The 18497-nt window shown below is 36.3% G+C and overlaps 1 protein-coding gene across 5 annotated transcripts in view; it reads left to right on the top strand.

Moving 5' to 3' along the window:
* Positions 1 to 13920, top strand: part of Ddx50 (DExD-box helicase 50) — a 34850-nt gene extending 20930 nt beyond the window's left edge. For all 5 annotated transcript variants that reach the window (XM_078041187.1, XM_078041189.1, XM_078041182.1 and 2 more), the window contains 7 exons: positions 3696 to 3857; positions 4305 to 4424; positions 5177 to 5250; positions 5470 to 5629; positions 8943 to 9077; positions 11288 to 11332; positions 13418 to 13920. In XM_078041187.1, coding sequence (XP_077897313.1) covers positions 3696 to 3857; positions 4305 to 4424; positions 5177 to 5250; positions 5470 to 5629; positions 8943 to 9077; positions 11288 to 11332; positions 13418 to 13696 — 975 coding nt within the window. In that variant the 3' untranslated portion in view covers positions 13697 to 13920. The remainder of the gene's footprint in view (positions 1 to 3695; positions 3858 to 4304; positions 4425 to 5176; positions 5251 to 5469; positions 5630 to 8942; positions 9078 to 11287; positions 11333 to 13417) is intronic.
* The last annotated feature ends 4577 nt before the right edge of the window (positions 13921 to 18497 follow it).

Here is an 18497-nt window from a genome sequence, read left to right as displayed (position 1 = left end):
GCGATTGAACTCAGGGCCTCACACATTCACACATACTGGACACTTTACCACTAAGCCATATCCTCCATCCCCTTGTGTGTTCACCTTTTAAATCCTGATGCCTGGTATGTAGTATGTCTCTAAATATTTGTTGAGTGAATAGGTGGTCATTATCACTATCCTAGGGCCTGACATCTCTTCTGAATTTTTGCAGTTTGTGTTTTGTCTATAGATATAGTGATATAGTGTATAGATACACTATAGCTGGAGTATTCCTTCTATATTATAAGTGTGTTTGTGATAGTTTTCTTTAGAATCATTTAATTGTTTCACCTTGTCCTTAAGATAAAGGTCATATTCCTTTCCCAGTCTCATCTCTTATCACTTACCCCTTCTTAATCTGTTTCAGTAGTAGTGTACTATAACATTTGTAGTTCCCCAGACATACATGACAGACATACATGATATTTCTAACCTGAAACTTCCTAGCTTTCTGTTCTTTCATTTACATGACCCCTAGTTCTTTTTTTTTTTTAAATATTATTTAGTTGTTGATGGACCTTTATTTTATTTACTTATTTACATATGGTGCTGAGAATTAAACCCTGCCTCACACATGCTAGGCAAGTGCTCTACCGCTGAGCTACAACTCCAGCCCCAACTCCTAGTTCTTTATTTAAATCATTCAGGTCTCAGTTTCAGACATGTTTCCCACTTAGCAAGTATGAGGCCCTGGGTTCAATCCCCAGTATCTCCAAAATAATAATAGTCAGATTTCCCCTTAGATATTTCTGTAGCATGATGTAAATATATACCTGTCGTGGCACATATCATACTGTTGGGTGTTTTGTTGTTTGTTTGTTTTGTTTTGTTTTGTTTTTGTTACTGGGGATTGAACTCCCGCACTCAACCAGTGAGCCACATCCCCAGTCCTATTTTATATTTTATTTAGAGATAGGATCTCACTGAGTTGTTCAGTGCCTCGCTTTTGTTGAGGCTAGCTTTGAACTTATGATCCTCTTGCCTTGGCCTCCTGAGTCACTGTGATTACAAGCATGCACCACAGTGCCCAGCTATTGTACTGTTTTGAAGATACCTATCAAATTGTGTGTTCTAAACTATTTCTTTATGAATGTTCCAGAAACTAATACAATCTCAGGCACATAGCAGGTACACAGTGAATTCACTCATTATGCAGTAAGTTTAGATACTAAGGCATGTACTGTTGGGGTTAAATCATTGTTATGAACTTTTTAATAGTGGCAAGGAATACAAGGTAATTTATTCATAGTATTAGGAAAATTATTTGGAGCACAAATGGAAGATCAACCTAGTTTAAATAGGTTCAGCTTTGCTAAAAATAACAGAAGTGCAGTAGTGGTGCACACCTGTAATCCCAGTGACTAGGGAGGCTGAGATGGGAGGGTCTCAAGTTCAAAATCAGCATCAGCAATTTTGTGAAGACCTAAGCAACTTAGCAAGACTCTGTCTCAAAATAAAAAATAAAAAGGGCTGGGGATGTGGCTTAGTGGTTAAGCATCTCTGGTTCAATCCCCAGGACTCCACTAAAAAATAATAAATAAATAAATTACAAAAGTACAAATTAAAACAGCATTGAGGATTCCCCCCCCCCCCCCCCGCAGTACTGGTATTGAAGCTAGGCAAAATACTTACTCTAGCTCACCCTTTTGTAAATTTTGAGAAAAGGACTCACTAATTGCCCATGCTGCTCTAGAGCTCAAGATTCTCTTGTTTCAGCCTCTTTAGTAACTGGGATTACAAGTGTGTGCCACCATTGCCTGGCAGAAAGTTATTTTTGCCTATTGGATTAACAAAAGTTATCATTTATAATATATAGGGCAGGTAGGGTATAATGAAATAAACTCTTGCAGTATATAAAAAGTTAATGGGGCACAATTTCTTTTTATAAAAATTAGTCAGTAGTTAGCTGTTCAATGTTCTTCTTCTTATTATTATTATTTTTTTTTTAGAGAGAGAGGGAGAGAGAGAGAATTTTTTAATATTTATTTTTTTTAGTTTTCGGCAGACACAACATCTTTGGTGCTGAGGATGAACCAGGGCCGCACGCATTCCAGGCGAGCGTGCTACCACTTGAGCCACATTCCCAGCCCCTATTATTATATTTTTATTTACTTTTTTTATGGGTGGTTACTGGGGATTGAACCCAGGTTCTTGGGCATGTGAGGCAAGAACTCTACCAACTCTGAGCTATATCTCTAGACACTCAATGTTCTTTTTTATTTTTTATGGTTCTGGGGATTGAACCCAGATGTGCATGCTAGGCATCTGCTTTACCGCTGAGCTACATTTCTAGCCCCAAATGTTCATTAATTTTGAACCAGAAATTCAACTTCTAAACATATAATCTTTTGAAATACACATATACAGAGGTATCCAGAAATATAAGTACAAGTTTGTTCACTACAGTGTCGTTTCTAAAGGTGAAAATTTGGATAAAACTCAAATGTTCATCAGTGGGATATTGTTAAAGTAAATGCCACTCACTACATCCATATGTAAAAACTGTATTTAAAAATACTTTTTAGGGCTGGGATGTGGCTCAAGCGGTAGCGCGCTCGCCTGGCATGCGTGCGACCCGGGTTCGATCCTCAGCAGCACCACATACCAACAAAGATGTTGTGTCCGCCGAGAACTAAGAAAAAATAAATAAATGTTAAAATTCTCTCTCTCTCTCTGTCTCACTCTCTCTTTAAAAAAAAAAAAAAGCTTTTTAATAATTAAGTAAAGTTGCCTCTATGGATCTGAAAAAAGGTTTATATTATAGTATTAAAATTTTTAAGTAGGTTGCAAAACAGTATATATAAAATATGATTCCTTTTTATACAGAAACACTGTGCCCGTGGTTTAGGCACAGTGGTATATGCCTGTAAATCCCAAGAACTCAAGAGGCTGAAGCAGGAGGACCTCAAGTTTGAGCCTAGCCTGGGCAACTTAACAAGACTCTATCTTGGATTTTAAAAAGAGAAATTTGTTACTTAAAAAGTCTGGGTATGAAGCTCAGTGGTAGAGTGCCCCTAGGTTCAATCTCTAGTACTTAAAAAAAAAACCCTAATACCCCAAAATATAAAACTATGTTATCTGTTAGTGTATGCAGATAACATGGGATAATATGTATATGTATTTTAAAAAAAATCTGCTGGCTGGGGATGTAGCTCAGTGGTATAGTGCTTGCCTGGCATGAATGAAGACCTGAGTTTAGTCCCCAGCACTGTAAGAAAATAAACAAAAAAACAATGACAGAGTGTTAGGAATGAATTCTTTCCTTTTTTTTTTTTTTTTTGGTACCAGGGATTGAACCCAGTGACATTCAACCACTGAGCCACATCCCCAGCCCTTTATTAAAAATTTGAGACAGAGTTTTGCTAAGGTGCTTAGGGTCTTTCAAAGTTTCTGAGGCTGGTTTTGAACTTGAGATCCTCCGGCTTAGCCTCTTGAGCTGCTGGAATTACAGGCATGTAGCAGTAAATTATTTCTAAGAGCGTGATCTTAGGGACACTTTTATGTTTTAGTTAAATATTTTTATAATGTTTGATTTAAAAAAAACTAGCATGCATTGTTACAGTCATTGAGAAAAGGAAATTAAAAGATAAAAAGAGCACTGACTGAATGATGTTAGGGTGCTATCAGTTGCAAGTACGAACTGTAATATGTAATTGTGATTCTTTTTTCAATAGAATGCTCAGTGTTTGCATGGGGACATTGCACAGTCACAAAGAGAAATTACACTAAAAGGCTTCAGAGAAGGTAGTTTCAAAGTTTTGGTGGCAACCAATGTGGCTGCCCGTGGTTTGGACATTCCTGAAGTTGACCTGGTGATTCAAAGTTCTCCTCCACAGGTAGGAAATGGGATTTGGTCTGGGGAAAACGAGCAGTTTTATAAATTGCTATCTTATTTACAAGTATTGCTTGAAATATGAAAAATATGTCCATCATTCTTGCTTTCGGGTATTTTTTTGTTACTATGGTGTTAAATTGATCCGAATCTGATGGCCTTTTCAGTGATTAACTTCACTTTTTGAATTTGAAATTTGGATCAACAAAATCATATAAAGGAATTATATAAAGTTTATGTTAAGAACTCTGGAAGAGATGGTTAGAAAGCTTAAAACCATCCCCTGTATCCCAAAATTCTAGCATATAAATTATTTGGCATGTTGAAAAGCCCAACAGGATTGAAATAAAAATTTAATTATTGTTATTTTGATTATTTCATTATTTGGATGTTGGGATGACTGTGGAGTTTGTCATAATTTTAAAAAGTATTTTTCTTTTTTAATTTTCAGGATGTTGAGTCCTATATCCATCGTTCTGGACGCACAGGTAGAGCTGGTCGGACTGGAATTTGCATATGTTTTTATCAACCAAGAGAAAGAGGTCAACTAAGATATGTGGAACAAAAAGCAGTAAGTTGAATTATTTCAGGCTTATTATCTAAATGGTGCCTTAGAAAAGGGCTCTTTTTATATTTGTTCTCACAAATAGATCTTCTTAACTTTTCTCAGTTTAAGCTGCATTTGGATGTGAAGCATGTGGAGAGCTAAATTTATATTAGCTACAAGACTGTTTTAATACAGCTTTTGTTGTGAAGATAGAAGAGCTGCCTTTCTCATTTTTCTCTTTAATTTCTCCCTTGTTATTGAAATAAGTGTGTTGCGATTTCATACACCATTACAGAATTATAAATGGGTGACCGTGACATTGTTTTGGTATAATAATTTAAAATTAAAATTATATTTGCCATAATATAATTATGTAATAGCCAGTGTCTATAAAAATTGTACAATTTCTGTGTTCCAGATTTTTTTGTAGTATTTCACATTTTCTCCTATTTTATAATATTTTTTATATACTATCTCATAAACTTTGTAAATTGAGATGGGAGTAATAAGGGAAAAATTTGATTGATTTAAATAATTTTTTTTTTTTTTGAATCAGCTTTGTTTTGCAAGTCAAATTCCATAATTGTAACTAAGGGTCAATTCAAAAAAATTGTTTTCACTTTTTGAAATTTATAATAGATTATTAGAAAAAGCAGATCTTTTTATCCACTAAGACTTGGAAATCTTCCAAGAAATGGAATTCAACAAACTATATTAGTTTAGGAATTAATTGTAACAAATTCCATTTTTCTTTAATGTAATTCTTTCATTTTCAGGGAATTACTTTTAAACGTGTAGGTGTTCCTTCTACAATGGATTTAGTTAAATCTAAAAGCATGGATGCCATCAGGTATGCTTTCTGACCTTGCTGAATAATTTTTGCTTTTGTATTAGGCTATTCATCTTTAAGCTCTTCTAGTTCAAATATCAGAAAATTTTAATCACCAGTTTTACCAGCAGACATTTAGTTATATTAATATATGAAAACATTACTCTTTCTTTTCCCATTCATTATCTCATCTTTTTTTCCCTGTCATGACCAAGAAAATTTACTATTTTTAAACCGTAGGTCTCTGGCTTCTGTTTCTTTTGCTGCTGTTGATTTTTTCCGACCATCAGCTCAGAGACTGATAGAAGAGAAAGGGGCAGTGGATGCATTGGCTGCAGCATTAGCCCACATTTCTGGTGCATCAAGCTTTGAACCACGGTCTTTGATCACCTCTGATAAGGTAGAAGTCTGTGAAATAATTGTATTTGGTTGGGAAAGGGATAAAATTGAGCTATAGCAGTAATTGCATAATCAATGAGTGTTGCATTTACTCCCTTCAATAAATTGCACTTTCTGTGCAGAGAAAACTGTTTTGCTCTATTAGAAATTGACCTTCTCATTTTCCTCCACCCCTAAATTTTTTAGGGGGTGTGATGGAGGCAGTATCTGGCATTGAACTCAGGGGTACCCGACCAGTGAGCCCCCATCCCCAGTCCTATTTTGTATTTTACTTAGAGACAAGGTCTCAATGAATTGCTTAGTGCCTCGCTTTTGCTGAGGCTGGCTTTGAACTTGTGATCCTCCTTTCTCAGCCTCCCAAGCCACTGGGATTAAAGGCTTGCACTACCACACTCTGCTAAATTTTTTTTTTTGATAGCCATCTTCCAGATTTTCTAGCCTACAGAAAAAAAAATTGAAAGAATATTGCAATAAATAATGACCTAGATTCAACAATTGTCAATATTGTGTTACATTTGCTTTGTTTTTGAATATACTTTTTTTTTTTTTTTTTTTTGCTAAACCATTTGGAAGTAAGTTGAAACATTATGACATTATTCCTAAGTATTTCAACTTGCTTCTTCTAATGATGAAGATTCTTGTCTACATAATCACAATATCATAGTCTCACCTACAAAAATGAGCTAGGGAATATAGCTCAGTTGGGTAAAGTGCTTGCCTTGCATGCACAAGGCCCTGGGTTCAATCCCCAGCACCACCAAAAAAAATAATAGTTCTATATTAATCATCTTATATCTAATAAATATGCAGATTTGTTTATTTCAAAAATGTGTATGTAGAGTAAAATATAGGAAATCCTCACTTTGCACAGCACTGTGCAAACTGAAACTTGCATAACAGAATCTATACTTCATTTTGTTGCCATGAAATCATGCAAAGTGAGAAACAGATTCTGTGCAGGTGACATCATAACATAATAGAATACGAAGTAGGGATTCTATGTGGAAGGATCTGTGTGTATAACACTGACTGACATGGCCCACTGCCAGGTTGGTGTCAGATATCAAAACATATCACATCAATAATCCCAATGGTTTGGGCTGGGGAGGCTGAGAATTGCAAGTTCAAAGCCAGCCTCAGCAATTGCAAGGCACTAAGCAACTCAGTGAGATCCTGTCTCTAAATAAAATACAAAATAGGGCTGAGGATGTGTCCCTGAGTTCAATCCCTGGTACCAAAACAAACAAACAAAAAAAAAAAAACACATAAGAGCCATTGGTAGCAAGTAGTTTAAAGATTTATTACTTCTCTGGGTATAAGTGAGCAGAATCCTAGTATGCAGAGACTCATCAGTAAAATCTCTCTGATGTAGAGAAAGAAAAGAGTGCACATGAATTTGGTCTTGGAATCTTTATAAGACAATAATAGCCTGTTGACAGGATATTAGAATGATAGGACAGAGTAATTCTGGGCAGCCATCCCTATGGCCGGGAGGAGGGAGAAATGGGGCAGGGCAGATAAATTTGCTTGTGACATTTGGTGTAGCATAAATGAGTGCAGATGGAGCATCTGATGGTTTTCTTGTGGCAGATATTAATAGTTGTGCCAAATGTCATTTTGTTGGAAGTTAACCATATGTCCAATTGTTTCTCCATTTATGTGTGTGTGAAAAATCAGAATTCTAGTTAAGGTTCTTATGTTATATTTTGGTTATTGTGTCTTTTTAGTATCTTTTAGTCTAGAACAATTTTCCATCTTTTTTATTTTTCATGACTTTGAATTTGTAAAGAGTTAGGTCAGTTGTCTGTTAGAAGATCTCACTTTCTGGATTTGTCCAAAATTTTTCTTGCATAATTTATTTTTGCCTTTATCCAGAGTCACATTGCATATGTCAAAGCTTGATTTTATATTCAGGCTAAATGTTTTTTGGCAAGAGTATGTTATATATAAAACTGTATACTTCATAGTGAATCATATCAAGAAGCATATGTCATATTGCTTTAGTAGTATACTTAGTTTGATTGCTTGTTTGTTGGCAACTGCCATATATTTCCATTTTCAAAGAATATTTTACTCTCTTAATTAGTAATCTGTGGGGTGATACTTTTAGCATCAAGCAGATATTCTATCCCAATAACTCACCGAATACTTAAATGTATAATATCTTAAAACAATATTTAAACCATATTGGTTTTGTTTGTAGTACTATGGAGTGAACTCAGGTGTGCTCTAGTTCTGGGCTGTATCCCCATACTACACTCAACCCTGAGCCACATCCTCGGCCCTATTTTGTATTTTTATTTAGAGACAGGGTCTCACTCAGTTGCTTTGCTCGGGCTGGCTTTGAATTCATGATCCTCCTGTCTCAGCCTCCGGAGTTCCTGGATTACAGGCATGTGCCACCATACCTGGTCCTTTTTATTTTGAGACAATGTCTTACTAATTTGCTGAATCCGGCCTCAAACTTGACATCTTCCTGTCTCTCAGCCTCCTGAGTCTTTGGGATTACAGATATGTACCACTTCACCTGGCTAACCTATTTAATTTTACTCAAAACATTAACCTACCTCTTCATAATGGCTTCCTCCTTGACTTCATTCATTACCATATCAGAGAAGTCTTTTTTTTTTTTTTTTTTTTTTTTGTGGTGCTAGTGTTTGAACCCAGGGCTTCTACCATTGTGCCACATCCCCAGTCAGAAAGGTCTTTCCCAATCACCCTGATGCATTCTATAATAGCTTGTTCTCCTTTTACATTTCTTTATCTTCTTCATGATGGTCCTTTTGCTGTTCGGTGAAGGTTTACAAAACAAGTAATTTTTGGTTATTTAATTAGTAGTATACTTAATTAGTATAGTACTTCAAAAGTTCAGAGAGATTTTTTTCTTTTATTATGTTCTTCCACTCCAAGGTAACTTTTTAAAAACTCTTTCAGTGTTTCCTTTAGTCTTCACTACCTTATTATTCTCTGATGCTGTTTTGTTTAATTCTCTTATAAAGCATGATGGTAAGAATTAAATACAGTCTTTACAACACTGCATAGAAAGATGATACTTTCAAAGATCTATAAACATTAGTCTTCTTTTTTATTTGTTGATAGTGTGCTACCACTGAGCCACAGCCCCAGCCCCTAAACATTAGTCTTTTAATTTAGTTTCAGAGAAGTTATTTTTTAGCAGCCATGTTATATTGTTGGTTCATAAGAAATGCAGTTAAGTCATAAAGGTCTATAGAGATAGAACTTCATTGTCCTGTGCTGCTACTGATTTTTTTCCCCAAACATAATGTGACTTTTTTTTTTTTTTTCCCCTTAAGGGATTTGTGACAATGACTCTGGAAAGCCCTGAAGAAATACAGAATGTCACCTGTGCTTGGAAAGAACTTAACAGAAAGCTGAGTAGTAATGCTGTGTCCCAAATTACAAGAATGTGCCTCCTAAAAGGAAATATGGTAGGCTTTTCTAGATAATCCAAAAGATTTTTAATCAATGACCACAAGTACTTATAAGCAATAGCCTAATGGGATGAATAATTCTGTTTTTTGAGTGTTGGTTTGTTTCCAGTTTTGAATTTGGGGAATTATATAATTAATTCATTTCTCTAGAGCTATAAGTCATTCTGTGGGGTTTGTCTTTCTGTTCCCTGCCCCGCCCCCACAGTGCAAACCAAGGGGAACAAACCAAGAGTCTGTGCATGCTCTACCTCTAAGCCACATTTCCAACCCTGGTTTGATTATCTAAAACCCAAGTTATCTAAGGTTCTGCTTTGATATAAATATCGTGTAGTTGTGTGTGTTTATTTTCTAAGAGTAAATAATTGCAACAGTTAAGTAGCTATACAGTTTAGACAACACACAATATTGTCTGTTATAATTAACTTGCTATTTATTTGTTGTTAATTTTAATAGTATGAATTAAATAAGTATTTCAACATTTATTTATATAGCATATAAAACTGTAATCTTTTTTTTTTTTGGTATTGGGAATTGAACCCAGGGTGCTTTACACTGATACGTTCCCCAGTCCTTTTGAGTTTTTATTTTGTGACAGGGTTTTGCTAAGTTGCTAAGGCTGGTCTTGAACTTGCAAGCCTCCTGAGTTGCTGGGATTAGAGGTGTGTGCTCGTAAAACTATAATTTTAGTGACTGTGATTTTTTCTAATGGTTTTGAGAAAAGATGTTATATTTATTTATCTAACATTGCTACGTAGGTAGGCTTATTCTAACATAGAATTTATTAACTAAATTGTTTATTGGAAATAATCATCTTTTTAAAGGTTTATTGTTATTTCTGCTCAACAGAGATTTGAAGCAAATAGGGAAAACATACAAACATTAACAAAAAAACATAGAGGAGAGGTAAAGCAGATCCATAGACCAAACTAGTTATTGAGTATTAAATTAACTCAACCAGGACTGAAGAGGAAACATCTCTGGCTACATAAGTATCATTATATGATAAATATTCCACCACTTTTTGTTTTGTTTTGTTTTGTTTGTTTTTGTGGTTCTGGAGATTAGAACTCAGGGCCTTCTGCATGCAAGGCATGCATTTTACCAACTAACTTATAGCCCCGCCCAAATTTCTACCTTTTTGACAGAGCTTTCTGGCTCTAAATTTTATTTTATTTGAAATTAAAAATTATGTTTATTTTTGTGATACGGGGGATCCAACCCAAAGCTGTCTGCATGCTAGGCAAGCATTCTACCATATGAGTTATATCTCCACTCCCTGCCCCTCCCTCTCTCTTTGTCTCTCTTTTTTGGTACTGGGGATTGAACCCAGATTTTTTTTTTTTTAATGAGGTAACTTTTATATGTATATATATCTTTACTTTATTCGTTTGTTTTTTATGTGGTGCTGAGGATTGAACCCAGGGCCTCACATGTGCTGGGCAGGTGCTTTACCACTGAGCCACGACCCCAGCCCTTTGAGATGGTCTCTAAATTGCTGAGGCTGGCTTCGAATTTGAGGTCTTTCTACCTCAGCCTAGACATTGGGATTACTGGTGTGCACCACTGTGCCTTGTCCCTCACTAAATTTTTAAAGAATTTATTAGAAGGATCATTTTATAAGGGACATGGAATAAAATTATAGTGATTGAAAAAATAATACTAGAGAATATTCTAGAGTCTTATTAGTAGATTCTTTTTAAAAATATATTATTTTTTAATATTTATTTTTTAGTTGCAGTTGGACACAATATCTTTATTTATTTTATTTATTTTTTTATTTTTTAAATAAATTTTTTTTTTAAGAGAGAGGGAATTTTGATATTTTTTAGTTTTCAGCGGACACAATATCTTTGTTTGTATGTGGTGCTGAGGATCGAACCGGGGCCACACGCATGCCAGGCGAGCGCGCTACCGCTTGAGCCACATCCCCAGCCCTTATTTATTTATTTTATGTGGTGCTGAGGATCGAACCCAGGGCCTCACATGTGCTAGATAAGTGCTCTACCGCTGAGCCACAACCCCAGCCCCAGTAGATTCTTATTAGATATTGTATTTAGTTACTTTTCTGATTTAGAAAATACATTAAGCAGATACTCTGGAATACACTTAATATTTTTTATAGCAAAGATTATCAGCAAATATTAGTTTATTAGTAAAAATTAACTCATACATCTAGATAAAAATATTTTTATTTTGCTTGTTTTTAGGGTGTTTGCTTTGATGTTCCTACAGCCGAGTCAGAAAAGTTACAGGTATTTAAAAAAAATTTTTATATCCTTCTCTAAAACATTGTTTTGAAAAACATAATTACTCTATCATTATCATGCCTAAATCAGTTAAGAATTCCTTAATATGAAATATCCAGTCTGTCTCATAATCAAAAATTTTTTAATCAAATAAAATGATAGAATTGTCTGAATTCCCATGTTCATGTCATCAGCTTCAGCTTGTGTGGTTTTTTGTTTGTTTGAACCACTGGGATTACAGGCCTGAGCCTCTGTGCCCAGCAATTTTGAAGTCTTTTTAAATATTAGCATTATATCATGGATACATTCTACATCAATTAGATACTCTTTTTTTGTTGGGGGGGTGGGTATTGGGAATTGAACCCCGGGGGGCACTTTACCGCTGAGCTATATTCCTTGCCTCCCCCTACCCACCTTTTTTTTTTTTTTAAGTTGTAGATGGACACAGTACCTTTTCCATTTATGTCTATGTGGTGCTGAGGATAGAACCCAGTGTCTCACATGCTAGGCAAGCACTCTACCACAGAGCTATAACCCCAGTCTTTTTAAATTTTTTTATTTTGAGCCAGGGTCTCTTTAAGTTGCTGAGGCTATCCTCAAATTTGGGATCCTCCTGTCTTGCCCTCCCAGGTCACTGGGATTACAGGAATGTGCCACCATGCCTGGCTACAGTTGCTTATTTTTTTTTTTTTTTTTTAAAGAGAGAGAGAGAGAGAGGAGAGAGAGAGAGAGATAGAGAGAGAGAATTTTTAATATTTATTTATTTTTTTTAGTTCTCGGCAGACACAACATCTTTGTATGTGGTGCTGAGGATCGAACCCGGGCCGCACGCATGCCAGGCGAGCGCGCTACCGCTTGAGCCACATCCCCAGCCCCAGTTGCTTATTTTTTATGATGCCCTGGTATGGTGGCTCAACTTTGATCACCAATGTTCTGTTTTCTGAAATTTAGACTATTTCCTATAATTTATTATTATAAATAAAACTGCCCAGAATATTGATATAGATAATTCTTCCTGCATTGCCATGTTTAATCTTTTTAAGATGCATTTTTTAATATGACTATTGGCCAAAAGGTTTGTGTATTTTTTTTAATGTTTATTTTTTTGTTGTAGTTGGACATAATGCCTTTATTTTTTATTGACTTATTTTTATGTCGTGCTGAGGATCAAACATAGGCTCTTGCACGTGTGAGGCAAATGCTCTACCGCTGAGCCAAAACCCCAGCCCTGGTTTGTGCATTTTTAAGACTGTGCTCATATGTTGCCAAACCTACCAATGATTTATATGGGTGTTTTTCTCTTCTCATTCTTATCAACAGGGCATTTTACATTGACTTCCCTTGGCAACTTGTGCTCATATTGAACAATGGTTAAGTTACCAAGATAATACATTGCACTGCTCTTATGAGCTGCCTTTTTTTTTTTTTTTTAATAGGGGAACACTAGGGATTGAACCCAGGGCAAGCATTCTACTACCGAGCACTGTCTCCATACCATTGATTCATGTATCTTGAGTTGATTACTCTAGTAAATTGTTTTCAGTTGCTATATTTTTTAGTTCCTGGTTACTGTTGACAGATTTCTAATCCCTGTTATCGGCTGTAGTATATCTTGTTTCTGTTAGTATACCTCTTCAAAATAATGGAATGCTTATTAATGCTCTATTTCTTTGTCCTGAGAAAGCAGACCGTGTAAATTGATGAGTTTAAAGTCTTGAAATGGGTCAGAGTTCTCCTGAAACTAAAGCTTAGTAACTTTAGTTATTGAATGTGTTTTTTCTTTTTCTTTTTTAAAAATATTTATTTATTTGGTGTAGATGGACACAACACAATGCCTTTATTTTTATGTGGTACTGAGGATTGAACCTGGGTCCTGCCTGTGCTAGGCAAGCGCTCTACCGCAGAGCCACAATCCCAGCCCTGAACATGTTTTCTTTTTGCTTATTTTTTGGTTTTCATTTTTGTTCCAGACACTTTGGATTTAAGTGATAGATGATCTTTGGCTAACGGATAAAGGACATGCAGAAGTATCTTTGCTTGCTTATGGTTTCAATTTTGCATTTCTATTAATCCTGTAAATTCCTTTAACAGGCAGAGTGGCATGATTCAGATTGGATACTCTCAGTGCCAGCCAAATTACCTGAAATCGAAGAGTATTATGATGGAAATACATCTTCTAATTCCAGACAAAGGAGTGGCTGGTCAAGTGGCAGGTCTGGCCGGTCAGGTCGATCAGGTGGTCGATCTGGTGGCCGGTCAGGTAGACCGAGTCGACAGGGAAGTCGGTCAGGAAGTCGACAAGATGGTAGAAGACGAAGTGGGAACAGAAATCGATCAAGAAGCGGGGGCCACAAACGGAGTTTTGACTGAGCATTTGATAGTTAATTTACCAGTGTGAGCTTGCCTATGTCTGCCTAATCATGTACATTATCCACCAAAAATTAGGTCATCATAGTTGAGGTATGTGTCTGCTGTTTGCAAAGAAGTTGGTCGTATTTTTTTAAAAAGTATTTCACAAAAATGGTTGTAAACAAATCTACTTATCCAGTTATAACTTTGAATAAAAAAAACCCTCCTTTTATTGTCTCTTTTCACTATGTGTTAAGAATTTTCTCAGTGTAATCTTTTTAAAATTTCTTCTAAGTCTCAACAATCAAGTTAACCTTTCTTTTTTTTTTTTTTAAAGTGAGAGGGAGAGAGAGAGAGAGAGAGAAGAGAGAGAGAATTTTTTAATATTTATTTTTCAGTTTTCAGTGGACACAACATCTTTGTTTGTATGTGGTGCTGAGGATCGAACCTGGGCCGCACGCATGCCAGGCGAGCTCACTACCGCTTGAGCCACATCTCCAGCCCAAGTTAACCTTTCTTAAGGTTTACATTTTACAAAATATGGTGTATTTTTATTCAAATCATTCCATCCATAGATTATGTGATAGAAAATAAATCCCTTCTGCATTAAAGGGCTGTATAAACTGATGACGTGGTTAGTTAGGTATATTTTTTTGAGGTCTAAATATATTTAATTCAAAAGATGTGAGCACTGCACACTTAATTTATTCAACAAATAGTTTATTTACTGTCCACTATCCATTGCTGTGCTATTCACTGGGGAATATAGCTTGAATAGGCATAATCAGTATGCTCGTGAAACTCACTCTTTTTTGATACTGGGGATTGAATCTAGGGTCGTTTTACCACTGAGATACACCCCCCACAAACCTTTTTATTTATTTATTTTTAAAATTTGAGACAAAGTCTCGCTAAGTTGCTTAGGGTCTCATTAAGTTACTGAAGTTGATTTTGTACTTGCAATCTTCCTGCTTCAGCTTCCTCTGAATTTCTGGAATTATAGGAATGCACCCACTGTGTCTGGCTACTTACTGTCTTAATAAACCATCAGCATTTATGATAGAGATTAATTAAAAGTAAGAAAAGTGTAGATATGAAATGCTGAGGACCTCATTGTATACCTGACCAATTTTAGAAGTCATGAAGGCTCCTAAAAGAAGAAAAGGAGAAGTATCAGTTGATATAGCCATATGTGTGTGTATGGTAGGAAGAAAAGTTTAGAAGGAAGAGAGTTTGCAGATAGAACAGCATATGTAGGAACCTAGAGGGTAAGGCTGAGGACTTACAATTAATGCTAGGCAGAGAACAGAAATAAGAGAAAGGATTTAGTTTTTAACAGGGACCATTTGTTATAGACCTTATCTGCATTGTTCCAATTTTTTCTTGAACCATTAAAGGGTTTATAGTATGGGATAATATGATTAGATGTATGTTTCAGAAAGACTGTGGCTGTACTGATAATACTGGATTAGAGGGGGCATACTGAAGGCCAAGAAATCTAAAGAGGACCAAGGTAGAGATGCTCATCTGATAGGTAACTCCTGCCCCCCTCTAGGAGTTGAACCCAAGGGCACTCTACCATTGAACTACATCCCCAGGCCCTTTTTTATTTTGAGATTAATTGCTGAGGCTGGCCTTGCAATGCCTCAGCCTCCCAAGTAGCTGGGATTACAGGCATATGCCACCAAGCCCATCTGAGACGTAATATTTTTAAGTGATGAAACAGGTACATGAGAGCTTGTTACTTGCCCAAAATCACACTGCTAGACAACATGTAGTCTAGCCAGAATTTGAACCCAGATAAGTGTGTTAGGAGGTAGAATCCTTAGGACTCAGTTATTGATTGGATTGGAAAATGAGAGGCATAAGAATGAAATCAACATTTCACTAAGATAGGAAGAACAAGAAAAGTTAATGGGGAAGAAGTGGGAATATGATAAATTCAGGATTAGATATATTAATATTGAGGATGAGATTTGTTAAAGGAAATAAAGCAGTAGGAAATTTAGTTTTATAGGTTTGAAGCTTAGGAGATACTTGTTTTGGAGAGATTTGAGAATTAAAAAGAAAAATGTAGTTAGGGTGGTGAATGAGATTATCCAGCGAAAGCATCATAAGGAATGAAGACTGAGGAAGGAACCCAGGGTAAATTACCATACTTAATACATGGAAGAAAGGGGAGCCCATTGAGAAGAGTTGGTAATAAGAGGGCAGAAAGCTCAGGGGTATGAGGCTTTCAAAGGAAATCAGGAGATGAATCTGAACTGACCACTGGACTTAAGAAAAAGGAAATGAGACATTAAGAGCAGCCTTATTAATAAAGTATTGAGAATAGAAGCCAGCTAGCAGTGAATTCAGTAGGAAATGAGGAATAAGTGGGGACAATAAACGTGCACATCTTTTTCAGAAATTTTAGCTGTGGATTGGGAAGAATAACTTAAAGGTTGGAGGCAGAAGAAAGGACATGAAGTTTGGTGAGGATTTTGTGGGGGTGGTGGTGGTGATGGGACTGGGGAATGTCTTGAGTATGTTGAAACACTAATGAAAAGACGGGAAGGGAGGACACTGTGAAGATTTAGGAGAAGACTGGGTGTACAGTGGCCCAGGACTGTGATCCTTGTGACTAAAGGCTGAGGTAGAAGAATTGCAAGGGATAGAATCTAGGGCAAAATTATAGAGATTTTAAGGGCTGGGGGATCTAGCTTGGTGATAAGAGTACTTGCCTAGCATGTGTGAGACCACAGGTTCAATTCCATTTGGCAAAAAAAGTTTTGTTTTTGTTTTTGAGAAAACTAGAGATTTTAGCCTTAGATGAAATAAACACATCTCAACATTTGGTCCGCAGAAAAATATTATCATGGATGTGTTTTCATTTTTCCTGAGATTTTGTGTCCTTTTGTACTCCCCCCACCTCTCAGCCTTTCTTTTTCTTTTTTTTTTATATTTTATTTATTTATATGTAGTGCTGAGGATCGAACCCAGGACCTCTCACATGCTAGGCGAGCGCTCTACCACTGAGCCAACAACCCTAGCCCATATCATGGATGTGTTTTCAGATGTTAAGGTAAAAAGGGACTGAATTTATAGTGACTACAATTAGAGCAATTTCCTGTAGCAGCACCCAGCAGTCTGAATGTAGAAATAGAAATAGGAGATACTTGGTTGACCAAGGACTGGGGTTTTAATCTGTGAAAAACCTGAAAGGATGAAAGGTATATATATATATATATATATATATATATATATATATATATATATGGACAGAGAGAGAGAGAGAACTTTGGCAAAGTGATTGGAGTAATAGCCCATGGAGTCTAGACTGCCTGGGGACTGAAGTGGAGATGGGGTTGATAACATAATGTGCCCTGGGTTCAACTACAGCATGTGGGGGGTTGCGGGCAGGATGGAGCAATTGGGGAGAAAATAAGTGTAGGATATGGTAGTATGCCTGTTGTGGGAAAAGGTCATTTCACATTCAAGGAATGTGAAGCCAGGTATCATATAGATGGTTTTCATGGACAATGAAGTCTAGGATGAAGACAAGCCAGGACTGAGGAGAGAGGAAGATTAAAACAGGTTGCAAACTAGCAATAAATTATGGAGGTTGGTAAGTTACCTGAACAAGGAAGAGATATGTGGTAAAATTACCATGTATCTTCAAAAAGACAAAGCTTTTACACAAAGTAAAGGGTAATGCTTTGGAAATGGATTTGAAGAAATGAGCACTGATACCAACCAGAGTACTCAGAATGTCAGGGAATGAATAACATCTGTTTGACAAAGCTACAGAGGGTGTATTTTTCCAGAAGAGCCAGATTTCATTTAAACCAAGGAGAGGACTTGCAGTGCTGGATCTATTAATTTGCATGAGTACTAGTACATTCAGTCAGATTACCTGTGTGCTTACAATGTCCCAGACAATATGTTTTGGGTAAATAAGGAATGTTCGGTCTCTGCCCTGAGGAGCTCAGAATCTAGTGAAGTAGATGGATAAAGAACCCTAGGTCCATGGCAGTGACTAAATGCAAGCTCTGAGCAATGATTGCCAGGCCAGGAACTGGAGAAGGGGTTCAGAGAAAGCTTTTTAGGTATGGTGATTGAACATGAACAAATTGGGGGATAAAATAAACAAGGAACTGGGAATCTAGGCAAAAGCACAGAATAGCTAATAAGACAACAAGGTTGAAAGGTGTGAGAGAAATGTAAGTATTTTTGTTTGTTTCTTTCTTTCTTGAAATACCATGGATTGAACTCAAAGCCTTGCACATGCTCGGCAAACACTATTAGAGCTACATCCCCAGTGTATAAGTAGCTCTTATTGTTAGGGTCTTCAATATGAGGAAAGTAGAGGTGAGCATCATATCTTGGAGGGCTTTGTAGCCCTTTTTTTGGATAGCCTTTGAAAAGGTTCCAGGGAAAAGAGTGAAAAAGATAATAAGTAGGTAAATGCCAACAAGATGGATGGACATAAAGGGTTCATCTTACAAAAGTTACCTTCCCATTTGTAGGGGTTCTAACAAGATTAAGTAATAGCTTCCTATATCTTCTTGAAGGAAGGAGGAAGTAGGGGGAAACTTACCATCAAATTCTCCACTTGGAACAGTATTCAGCCACTTTGCTCTGTATTTTTTTTAGTACCCAGAACCTTTATGGACTTCAGCTTTTGGCCTCCAGTTTGGTACTGTGTACTCTAGTGTGCTCAATTAACAGCTATTTGAACCTGAATCAGTTTATTCCAATCCTCATATTTTTGAATTTGTAAAGGAAACAGCACATTCTATTTAGAATTTGGAATACTGAATTCATAAATAGGTATGAATGT

This window comes from Ictidomys tridecemlineatus, chromosome 1 (assembly GCF_052094955.1).
Source record: "Ictidomys tridecemlineatus isolate mIctTri1 chromosome 1, mIctTri1.hap1, whole genome shotgun sequence".
NCBI lineage: Eukaryota > Metazoa > Chordata > Mammalia > Rodentia > Sciuridae > Ictidomys > Ictidomys tridecemlineatus.
This window is presented reverse-complemented; position numbering and strand designations above follow the sequence as displayed.